This window comes from Coregonus clupeaformis, chromosome 8 (assembly GCF_020615455.1).
Source record: "Coregonus clupeaformis isolate EN_2021a chromosome 8, ASM2061545v1, whole genome shotgun sequence".
Classification (NCBI taxonomy): Eukaryota; Metazoa; Chordata; class Actinopteri; order Salmoniformes; family Salmonidae; genus Coregonus; species Coregonus clupeaformis.
In genome coordinates this window covers 34,649,740-34,661,959 of record NC_059199.1, presented here as the reverse complement: position 1 = coordinate 34,661,959, position 12,220 = coordinate 34,649,740, and the positions used below count along the sequence as shown (strand labels likewise).

General features: G+C 43.6%; 1 protein-coding gene across 1 annotated transcript; it reads right to left on the bottom strand.

Annotated features, from left to right (window-relative positions):
• Positions 1-5,115: 5,115 nt before the first annotated feature.
• LOC123491528 (thioredoxin-interacting protein-like) lies at positions 5,116-9,226 on the bottom strand. The gene is made up of 6 exons (XM_045222369.1): positions 8,708-9,226; positions 8,061-8,136; positions 7,808-7,955; positions 7,011-7,370; positions 6,441-6,743; positions 5,116-6,316 (listed from the first exon to the last, which is right to left on the bottom strand). The coding sequence occupies exons 1-6, from the start codon at positions 8,961-8,963 to the stop codon at positions 6,269-6,271; spliced, it is 1,191 nt and encodes a 396-aa protein (XP_045078304.1). The 5' UTR covers positions 8,964-9,226; the 3' UTR covers positions 5,116-6,268.
• Between the last annotated feature and the right edge of the window lie 2,994 nt (positions 9,227-12,220).

The following is a 12,220-nucleotide window of genomic DNA, read 5'->3' as shown; positions in this document are numbered from 1 at the left end:
ATAATGTTGTACTATACTGTAGAATATTATAATAAATACTACAGTATTATCCCCCAAAAACACTATAGTAAATACTACAGTAATGTCAGCAAAAACACTGCAGTAAATACTATACTACAGTCCGCGAAAACACTACAGTAAATACTACAGTATACTACTTTCTGCAAAAACACTACATTAATTAGTTTAGTATTTACAATTTTTATATTTTACTACAGTATTTATATTATAATTAAAGGTGCAATATGCACAAATCACTCCGCCATTTCCTGGTTGTTCAAATTTGAATAGTTCACCTAATTTCAATATGTGAGGAAACAAGCAATGTGTAAAGAGAGGTATTGTGCCGCTGTGAAATATACACTGCTCAAAAAAATAAAGGGAACACTTAAAACAACACATCCTAGATCTGAATGAATGAAATAATCTTATTAAATACTTTTTTCTTTACATAGTTGAATGTGCTGACAACAAAATCACACAAAAATTATCAATGGAAATCAAATTTATCAACCCATGGAGGTCTGGATTTGGAGTCACCCTCAAAATTAAAGTGGAAAACCACACTACAGGCTGATCCAACTTTGATGTAATGTCCTTAAAACAAGTCAGAATGAGGCTCAGTAGTGTGTGTGGCCTCCACGTGCCTGTATGACCTCCCTACAACGCCTGGGCATGCTCCTGATGAGGTGGCGGATGGTCTCCTGAGGGATCTCCTCCCAGACCTGGACTAAAGCATCCGCCAACTCCTGGACAGTCTGTGGTGCAACATGGCGTTGGTGGATGGAGCGAGACATGATGTCCCAGATGTGCTCAATTGGATTCAGGTCTGGGGAACGGGCGGGCCAGTCCATAGCATCAATGCCTTCCTCTTGCAGGAACTGCTGACACACTCCAGCCACATGAGGTCTAGCATTGTCTTGCATTAGGAGGAACCCAGGGCCAACCGCACCAGCATATGGTCTCACAAGGGGTCTGAGGATCTCATCTCGGTACCTAATGGCAGTCAGGCTACCTCTGGCGAGCACATGGAGGGCTGTGCGGCCCCCCAAAGAAATGCCACCCCACACCATGACTGACCCACCGCCAAACCGGTCATGCTGGAGGATGTTGCAGGCAGCAGAACGTTCTCCACGGCGTCTCCAGACTCTGTCACGTCTGTCACATGTGCTCAGTGTGAACCTGCTTTCATCTGTGAAGAGCACAGGGCGCCAGTGGCGAATTTGCCAATCTTGGTGTTCTCTGGCAAATGCCAAACGTCCTGCACGGTGTTGGGCTGTAAGCACAACCCCCACCTGTGGACGTCGGGCCCTCATACCACCCTCATGGAGTCTGTTTCTGACCGTTTGAGCAGACACATGCACATTTGTGGCCTGCTGGAGGTCATTTTGCAGGGCTCTGGCAGTGCTCCTCCTACTCCTCCTTGCACAAAGGCGGAGGTAGTGGTCCTGCTGCTGGGTTGTTGCCCTCCTACGGCCTCCTCCACGTCTCCTGGTAGCGCCTCCATGCTCTGGACACTACGCTGACAGACACAGCAAACCTTCTTGCCACAGCTCGCATTGATGTGCCATCCTGGATGAGCTGCACTACCTGAGCCACTTGTGTGGGTTGTAGACTCCGTCTCATGCTACCACTAGAGTGAAAGCACCGCCAGCATTCAAAAGTGACCAAAACATCAGCCAGGAAGCATAGGAGCTGAGAAGTGGTCTGTGGTCACCACCTGCAGAACCACTTCTTTATTGGGGGTGTCTTGCTAATTGCCTATAATTTCCACCTGTTGTCTATTCCATTTGCACAACAGCATGTGAAATTTATTGTCAATCTGTGTTGCTTCGTAAGTGGACAGTTTGATTTCACAGAAGTGTGATTGACTTGGAGTTACATTGTGTTGTTTAAGTGTTCCCTTTATTTTTTTGAGCAGTGTATTTTCAATAACCAAAAATATTGTATTTTCAGCTGTTTGAAGCTGGTGTACAAACCCGATAGTAAAACACGCAAAAATAAAACTTAAGAACGGGAAGCATAGAAATCGCAAACATAGAACAGATTTACCACTTCTTAGACTTGCTTTCAATTATAATGACACATATACAGTATCTCACAAAAGTGAGTACACCCCTCACATTTTTGTAAATATTTGAGTATATCTTTTCATGTGACAACACTGAAGAAGACACTTTGCTACAATGTAAAGTAGTGAGTGTACAGCTTGTATAACAGTGTAAATATGCTGTCCCCTCAAAATAACATAACACACAGCCATTCATGTCTAAACCGCTGGCAACAACAGTGAGTACACCCCTAAGTGAAAATGTCCAAATTGGGCCCAAAGTGTCAATATTTTGTGTGGCCAACATCATTTTCCAGCACTGCCTTAACCCTCTTGGGCATGGAGTTCACCAGAGCTTCACAGGTTGCCACTGGAGTCCTCTTCCACTCACCTGGTTGCCGCCACACACGCTTGACACCATCTGAACCAAATAAGTTTATCTTGGTCTCATCAGACCACAGGACATGGTTCCAGTAATTCATGTCCTTTATCTGCTTGTCTTCAGCAAACTGTTTGCGAGCTTTCTTGTGCATCATCTTTAGAAGAGGCTTCCTTCTGGGACGACAGCCACGCAGACCAATTTGATGCAGTGTGCGGCGTATGGTCTGAGCACTGACAGGCTGACCCCCCACCCCTTCAACCTCTGCAGCAATGCTGGCAGCACTCATATGTCTATTTCCCAAAGACAACCTCTGGATATAACGCTGAGCACGTGCACTCAACTTCTTTGGTCGACCATGGCGAGGCCTGTTCTGAGTGGAACCTGTCCTGTTAAACCGCTGTATGGTCTTGGCCACCATGCTGCAGCTCAGTTTCAGGGTCTTGGCAATCTTCTTATAGCCCAGGCCATCTTTATGTAGAGCAACAATTCATTTTTTCAGATCCTCAGAGAGTTCTTTGCCATGAGGTGCCATGTTGAACTTCCAGTGAGCAGTATGAGGGAGTGTGAGAGCGATGACACCAAATGTAACACACCTGCTCCCCATTCACACCTGAGACCTTGTAACACTAACGAGTCACATGACACCGGGGAGGGAAAATGGCTAATTGGGCACAATTTGGACATTTTCACTTAGGGGTGTACTCACTTTTGTTGCCAGCGGTTTAGACATTAATGGCTGTGTATTGAGTTATTTTGAGGTGACAGCAAATTTACACTGTTATACAAGCTGTACACTCACTACTTTACATTGTAGCAAAGTGTCATTTCTTCAGTGTTGTCACATGAAAAGATATACTCAAATATTTACAAAAACGTGAGGGGTGTACTCACTTTTGTGAGATACTGTATAACTCACATTTCTATGTGAATTTGGTCGGGTTGCCCAAAAAGTTTCATATTCCAGCTTTAACTGTAAATACTACAGTATACTACAGTGCATACTACAGTAAAGTCCGCAAAAATACTACAGTGAATACTTTAGTATTTATACCATATACTATAGTATTTTTTCATGTGGGTATCTGTTATCTGCTGTTTGATATTTCTTCCACAGCCACTACATTAGCCATACCCACTCATCAAGTTCAGAATATACAAGTAATGGTGACTCAACGGGGTAGAACAACCTCAAGGGAAACAGTCATTAACCAATATGCGTGGGTGGGTTTCAACCATTTCTGTTTGCCATCTGCTACTCCTTTGGTCAACCATTAACTTTGGGAATGTTTCCAGAAGTTTTTTGTTTTTATCTGTCCTATGCCACTCTCATCCTTTGACCATAGGGAAGTTGTATGCACCTGTACATGCAACTGCCCACCTGTGACATATGGCCATACAAACAGTTTGCCCATGTACATTAGTAGTGCAGATGTTGGCAGAAATGGCAATGGAAAAGCATGGCATGGTACGAGGATGGACACTTCTACTACTAACGTAGCTAGTCCGTGTGACCTTACAGAGCTGTGTGAGGCCATGTGTCCACAAACGTGAGGGGAGCCTGAATGGAAACGAGGGATGCGCCCAGGAAACAAACTTGTCAAGGTCTCCCCAGGTCATGTGACCGTTGACCCTATGCTGTCTGAAGAGTCAGGCCTTGCGGATCTCAACTTAGGATCAACCCTATATGTTCAGACAGAAAGTGAAAATGAAGCATAGGCTTTAGAGGTTAAGTCAGAGAAGAGAGGAGGTGTAGCGTGGTGTAGCTGCTGGAGAGAAGATAAGCGACGGTCCTTATCGCTCAACCCACAGGAGTAGCACTCAGGCACGTCAGCACCGAAATGCAGAGCAGAACATGCTTCTGAAAAATTCCCCGTGCATGCTTCTTGGGCCCTCAGTCTTGACTGCATCCATCACTGACCAGACAAGGGCTCGAACAATTAAGGAGTCTTCTCCAAACTCCATCTATGCCGGTCTCCCGCAGTCAAGCATTAAAAGGCCAAATTACCAAAATAGTCTGGCCACAGGCTTGTAGGATAACCATTGCATTCAGGTAATATAAGCAAAATGACATGACTTTGGATTCCCACACTAGAGATAGACAAAACTGAGAAAACCATCTAATTTGGGACATAGTTCAATAATTGAGGTGAAGGGGTAAAAACCTGGGGACAGGTGTTCTTTTGATCTCCCTCTATTTACAAAACATAACTGGGATCACTAGACATGGAGGTAACTTGACAGTAAGGATAAAAGGACAAGCTTCCCAAAGACCATGAGAAAGAGGTCACAAACCCAATAGTGTATACACCATGCATAGCACTGCTAAACTAGGCCTGCATTCGCTCCACTCATTTGAAACAGTGAGTATTTGTTTGTCTTGACCCATTTCATGAAGGGAATGTTTCCAAAGAATTGTGTTTATACTTCTTCAGTTGGTAGGGCAGGGGAAGTTTACGGGCAAGGCAGAGATTAATTCCAATCGTGGATTTGGACAATGCACCATTTAGAGGCCATTTCCGATTTAGCCGCCATATGCAGCATTTACTGTGAATGTGGTCTCTGCGAACGTGGTAACATTGCCTTTAAAACGTGCATTGCAGACAAAGCGCAATCAGATTGAATCCCGGTCCAAGTATATTTGCTCTTATCGTGGTTGTACCACAAATAAGGAAGAAACAAATGATTAATTTCAACTTTTTATTAATAGAAAACTAATCCATAGGGTCTCATACAAAAATATACTTTTAATTTATGATATGCACAAAATATAAAAGATGCATTGCATACGTGTTCTCACAGATCAGTCTTACAGTCATTCAGTTGAGGAAGAACAATAAAATTGAGCACCAGCTTAAGCATCCCACAGTGAAATGCTGTCTAGGAGAAACACCAAATATATTGACAATATTATTCTCACATAAGGTATATTTGTCAATGTCTCAGAGCATGTGGGAGTAGTTCAGCCTAAATACACCCCAGTTTGGCTTAGTGATTCAGCCCTCATTTGGAATACATGTGAGGCGATGCCACAATATATTGAAGTTTTGTTTTGGACACTTCAACATAAAAAATTTTTTTTTTAAACACGGAGAAACTAACTATTCTAAACCAGGAGATCTCCTGTAGGCAGTTCTAGACAATATGCATCCATAAGAAAGTGCTATACCATAGAATGAACACATTTTTCAAAAACACTGGTACAGAAGAATATATGGACTTGATATGCTCGATTGTCCCTTGATACCTTGGGAATATATATATATATTCAACATGCCGCAATTCTCAAAAGCAACAAATATTCTCTTAACATCTGTCTGACAATGTCCCTAACAAAATTGCTTACTTTCATTTTAGAAATAAACAAAATATGGTTCCTCAGATGAAATCCCAAATTTTCATGAAATACAGGAATTATATGAATTAACTATACACCATGAAGGACGGACACCCAACAAGCAAAGAGCTTATTCATAATCAGTTTGGGACTTAAGAACAAGTGCTTGGCCCCAGTGGGAAACTCATGGACAAGACATCGCAAACCACGAGGTCTGTGTCACAGTCAGGTGCAGAAACCGGAACAGCAACAGTCCAGGAGGAAACAGAATAAGATCAGCTTAGGTGGTGCACCAAAGATTGCCGACAGCGCCGGCACAAGAACACTTCAACCTCTTGCCCGTCACAGCCTCTCCCTTTCTCGATGCAGGGCCAGCGCCGATATCCGCCACCACATCACTTCCCAAAGTCCGTCCAACACTTCTCCATAAGTAGTTTGGATGTTCTGCTCAAGTGAGCTAAGTGGCGAAAGTGGCCTAGAGTTCTGGAAGCGCCGAGGTAGTTCAGCAGACCTGCAGCATATGAGCGTTGCCATTTAACTCCTCATCAACCTGAAACAAACGAGAGACGCTTGGTTTAGATCACCTGCTCATCAATTAATTCACACTTCAACTAGTACCATCATGGAGATATCTTATCACTTAATCACTCTGCATTAATTTTTTAGACACTCACCTCAGAGTAGGCAGGCAGGGGTGGGAACTGGAACGCTGGGGAGTGCATGAAGATGGGGCTGTCATCGCCATCGTAGTCATTCAGCAGAGGCGTGAGGGGCTGGTCCAGGCGGCAGTCACGGGTGATGTCGCAGTAGCTGGGGGGAGCAGAAGGCATGCGCAGGGACACCCAGCTGGCTGAGGCGTTGCTGACAGAGCCGTCTGTGCTGCTCACGCTGTTGGTGCGGCTTCCAAGCCCGGCTGTGCCGATGACCAGCGGCAGCTCCAGGATCAACTTTTCGCTGCCTGGGATGTGCATGTAGATCTGGAGGAGAGGGGATAACGTTAGAAACCAGACTTGCCGAGTGGCCATTTCAAAAGGCTGCATGTCTAACTAGTGCGGTCACTTGGCTATCCTCTTATCTAACTGAAGGACTGGCGGATTTAGAGTAATGACCATAGTATTACAAGCATGTGTATGATGCATTAGTTTGACAGTTAATAAATACACTTAATTTCCCCAACGGCTGCTTACCACCAAAACCATTAGCACTATGCTATTATGCTAGTTGGAGGGACTCAAGATGCTCACCATGAGGGCGTACTCTACACGGATTATGTTGCAGCCCAGCATGGAGGGCTTGATCTTGGGCACCCGGATGGTCTTGCCCTGCCAGGCATCACACATGCCGGAGATGATGTGGTTGCCACGCACAGAGGAGAGCTTCTGTCGGAAGACCTTGGTCCTACCATTGGCCTGGTAGGTGTGCTTGGAGATGATGGCTGCCTTTGGCACCACAATGCGTGAGCAGGTGTTCTCAAACTTGGCACTGATGCAGATGTCTTCACCCTCACAGAACCCCTTGCGGTCAATCTTGGCGTTCAGGGACACCTGGCCATCGGGAATGAACATGCAGGTGACCTTCTTCTCCTTCATGCCACCTGTAGGAGCCTGAAGAGAGGGTGAGAAAAAGATAGCATGGTTTCACAGGGGCTCACTTTAACATAAATGTTTAACCATGTTAGAGAGCTCTAATTCAATATCTATTTTCCTTCATGTCCACATAAATGCAAAGTTAACTTAATAATTTGAAGACTTCTAGGACCTATGACCTGAATAGCATGCGGTCAAATCTGTCCATGCTTTAAGGCTTTACAAGGAAGGCAGCTGAGCAGGATGTGACACAGGTTCCCGGGGCATGTCACATGACTGTAATCCCACATTTGAATTTATAGCTCAAGGGAAAAGTCTGATACAGACTGCTCACTCTGAATGCTTTCAGAATGTCATATGTTATGTATCAGAAATACTATTAAATATTTGTTCCTTTCAGACTTCAAGTTTCTACTTTTGCAGTTCAGGCTTTGTGATAAATGAGATGAACTCACCAGCAGATCTGGTGTGTTCACATCCAGGGGCTCCTCCACCTCAAAGTGCTTCTGGCACTCCAGGGCAGGCTGAGCAGGCCTCTCCATAAAGGCCTTGACATAGTATTGGACATAGCCAAACTTGCCCTTGTAGGAAGACACAATCTGCCTGTGGGGAAACAAAAAGGAAAAGATAAGACAGAGCCACAGACCCAGAGAGGAAGTTCTCTTGTATGGACTCAATAAAAGCATACAGGCCAATGCATAGACTTACCCTTGCTGGGGGAGCTCAAATCCAAACATGTACTCGTACTTGTTGCCAGGTCTAAGGATAACAGATCCATCATGATCTGAAAATGAAAAGAAAGTGATTTAATAAAAAGGTGATTTATCTTGCCAATTCCATTAATCAGGCAAAAGGCTGCTTTATTTTATTTTTACTTTGGACTATCAGCTATGTTAACTTCCTGCCAAGCCAAGCCGTGGAGGTTTGCCAAGGACACCATGCCACCCTCAGCCAAGTATGGTGAAACATAGATACTAAATGCTTGACACCTCATAAGGGGATTCCCTGTATCGACTGACCATGCACTGCTCAGTTACTGCTGTCAGAAGGTTTTTTATTGGCCAGTCACTCATTCTGTGAAATTCAACTCTAAATCAATGACTCCTCATAAGTAGGGGACACTAAATCTAAAGAACAACCCATATAACTGCTAGGTAAACTAACCTAATCCTTCACGTTAATCTGTAACTCGATCCTTACAGTGACCTTCACATTTGAAATGCGTGTTACAATTGATCTTTGAGTCACTATCATCATCAACAGCAGCACCAGCTAAATGGGCATCCATTTGGCTAAACTTTAAAATAAATTCTTTATCATATTGATTGCAGGGGATAATTCAATGAGGATCTTACCAGCTGGCTGGTCATCAAGTTGAACAACCTCTTCGTATCTCAAGTACTCATTCTCCTGTCGACATTTCTGCTTTCCTTTGGCATATTCCACTTTTGCGCATCCAACTCCGAGCACTCTCATAGCCGAGACTTTCGTCACCTCCACTACTTCCACCACAATCCTCCCGGCTACTTTGTCTCCACTGCAGTAGAAAGCCTTGCTAGGATCGCTGAAAATAACCTCGAAGGTCTTCACTCTCTTTGACATAACAACCATGTTCGCTATTGAATAGATATCCAAGTCGAAGAAGATTTGAAATGCAAGAAGTTCAGAGCTATTCCAATTCGAAGTTGATGTTTTGTTGTTCAATAAGACAGTCAAAGTCAATATGATTGACTGAGTGGGTTTCAGAGTTCTACGACCGCGAACCAGCGCAAAATGCTTGCTTTAGTGTATGACTATCATCAGGTGTAACCTACTCTCATGTTAACTTTATGATCTATAAACGAAGAAGGTGCAGCTTTTATATGTGGAGACCAGCCAGTGATTCACCAGCGTTGTTGATCGCTTCAGCTGAGCACGTGGAAGCAGAATGCAAGTTATGGCTCAGCGCATGCACATCACTCTCATTGGTTGAAAACGATGTTTGTGTCGTCTTTAACCAATCACCACCCGGGAACTGCGCGTGGACACCTCGTGGCTGAGAGGATAGCGCGAGTGCTCAGCAGCTGTAACGGATAAGGGGGTTTCGGAGGAGTGGCTAGACTAGATGCTTGTCTGGAGAAATAAATTAACGTTCCAAGCCCAGGACAGGAAGGAGAGCTCTCAAATCTATGATGTGATTTAGTATAGTCTATTTTACAGCCCCATAGATATACATTTTCCCTCCTGGTAGTGGATAAATGAGTGTTATGGCTCTACAAGCTATGTCAGATGTATTGGGGAAACAATTTGACAGAGTTGTTGGAGGTCAAGCTTGCTTTGGAATATTTCAACATAGGCTTGCCCATGCCTTCAGTAGGCTTTCAAGGAAGCACACTGTGATTAGGTTAATCAAAATTATCAAAAATAACTACATACATTTTCCTCAGGATTGTTATTCCATGAAACCCACTTAGAAAAAGTAGCCAGCACTGCATTTTAACGAGATTTATGTGGGGTGATGTCCACTGCTATTATCAAACCAATATCCACAATTACATATTGATCACTGACAAATGGACTCTAAAGTTCTCAGCATAGGCAGGGACGGATTAAGAAATCATAGGCCCCGGGGCTTTGTTTTTTTCATGCAATTCTACATAATTTACATGACAGAAGACATTACATTTACATTTTAGTCATTTAGCAGACGCTCTTATCCAGAGCGACTTACAGTTAGTGAGTGCATACATTATTATTATTATTTTTATACCCCCCGTGGGAAACGAACCCACAACCCTGGCGTTGCAAACGCCATGCTCTACCAACTGAGCTACATCGCTGCCGGGCATTCCCTCCCCTACCCTGGACGACGCTGGGCCAATTGTGCGCCGCCCCATGGGTCTCCCGGTCGCGGCCGGCTACGACAGAGCCTGGATTCGAACCAGGATCTCTAGTGGCACAGCTAGCACTGCGATGCAGTGCCTTAGACCACTGAATATTTTTGAACACCACACAAATTACCTAAATGAGTGACTACTCTGACAAACTGAGATCAATTGGTCTTGAATTCAAACAAACAATAGCCCAGGCCAATGAAGCGACACACAGATTGTACAATATTAGGAGGAAATAAATATACTGAGTATACTAAACATTAGGGACACCTTCCTAATATTGAGTTGAGCACCCCCTCCCCCTCCCCCCTTTTGCCATAAGTACAGCCTCAATTCGTCAGAGCATGGACAGTGACTCTACAAGGTGTCGAAGCGCTCGACAGGGATTCTGGCCCATGTTGACTCCAATGCTTCCCAAAGCCTCTATTTACATGTTACTTATGAGTGCATTTCACACTACTTTTGGATGATAATTGGATTGTAAGGCTCGTATGAATGGCCTGCTTAATATAATGTTTGTGTCATCATCGCAAATCAGCTGCATTATACTTAAAAAACATTTCAACTTCAACCAGTAAAATGTCTCTTTGGCTAGTACAGCCTATATCAATGACCGTTAGCATTTTAGCTAACAACCTCTGCATCCAAAATAGTTATTTTGCAAAGATCACAACCAAATATAATCTCAGCGACTGTTCAAGCAAGAATCAAAACATCATTGTAAACGTATGAGAACACAAAAAAGTTAATTTTGTTTAGAAGTTTTTAAAAAACGTAAATCTAGGCAATGTTGGATGGGGGCAGATGGCGATGGCTTTCTTACTGCCGACTAGAGTCGCGCCCATCAGTGCATGATGCCAGTGTGTACTGAAAAAGGGTCTATAGCTTTCACCAGTTCAGTCTGTTATGTAAAGAGCAGATGTTCTTAATGTTTTGTATAGTCAGTGTATATCATAGGCACACTGACTCACCTAATGATGAAGGTGATAGCCATAGCTAGGCTACTCATGAACCGGTGATGGCCGATGCGCTCGTCGTGGCACTAGCGTACTGTTACCTATCTCAAGATGAGCTACTTTGAAAAACAGTGCTGCTGTTAGCAAAACATTGGGAATTGTTGAGACATCTTTTGTTTCTAACGGTTCTACAGCCAGATTAGTCTTCTCTTTTCAGCTGTATGCATTTTCTTTCCAAACTACGTTTTTCCCTAGGTTTCTGAAATCTGCGAAAGGCAAACCGACAGCCACAACCAGCCATAGAAATATAATCCATAGGTGGCAGTTCAATTACATTTACATCATTTAGCAGACGCTCTTATCCAGAGCGATTTACAAATTGGTGCATTCACCTTATGATTCCCATTTCCCAGTTCCCATTCAAATCAGGACTGGCATACATTAGGGTACCCATGAGTTTAACATTTTAATTGCCAGGGTAAGAGGTTACAAAACCCTTCTATGGGTTATATGTCTATGGCCACAAGGCATATTTGGTGCGCGCTGCCCAAACTGTGGCCTTCCGACTGTAGGCATTCTGATAACTGCCTAAATAAAGGATACATTTCCTGGCATGGTTAAGGTCCACTTGTAGAATTTATTGCCAAGGCGCATTGAAGCTGTTCTGGCAGCTCGTGGTGGCCCAACACCCTTTTAAGACACTTTTATGTTGGTGTTTCCTTTATTTTTGGCAGATACCTGTATATGCTTGTGATAAAACTTAATCCACAGTTATAAATTTGATAAACTATTGATCCTCTGTAGCTAAATTATGTTCTCTGGTGTATTTTGAACATTTAGAGTGGGCTCCTGTGGTTGGATAAAAAAATATAATAAAACAAAATAACCTAATTATCTATTATTTTGTAAAACAAATTGCCTCTTGGGCCCAGCCCCTGACTCACACATTTGACCAGTCACATTGATTTATTCTGCAGTTTTTTAAATTACCCAATCAAGGCAGTTACCCACGTGGGCCTCCTAGCTCCTCTCCACCCCC

Excerpts from the sequence above, each read along its gene's own strand:
- LOC123491528 (XM_045222369.1), bottom strand. The coding sequence starts at position 8,963 with ATGGTTGTTATGTCAAAGAGAGTGAAGACCTTCGAGGTTATTTTCAGC. Across the intron at positions 8,137-8,707 it reads ACTTGATGACCAGCCAGCTG|ATCATGATGGATCTGTTATC; the intron begins GTAAGATCCTCA and ends TTTCATTTTCAG. Across the intron at positions 7,371-7,807 it reads TGAACACACCAGATCTGCTG|GCTCCTACAGGTGGCATGAA; the intron begins GTGAGTTCATCT and ends CCCTCTCTTCAG.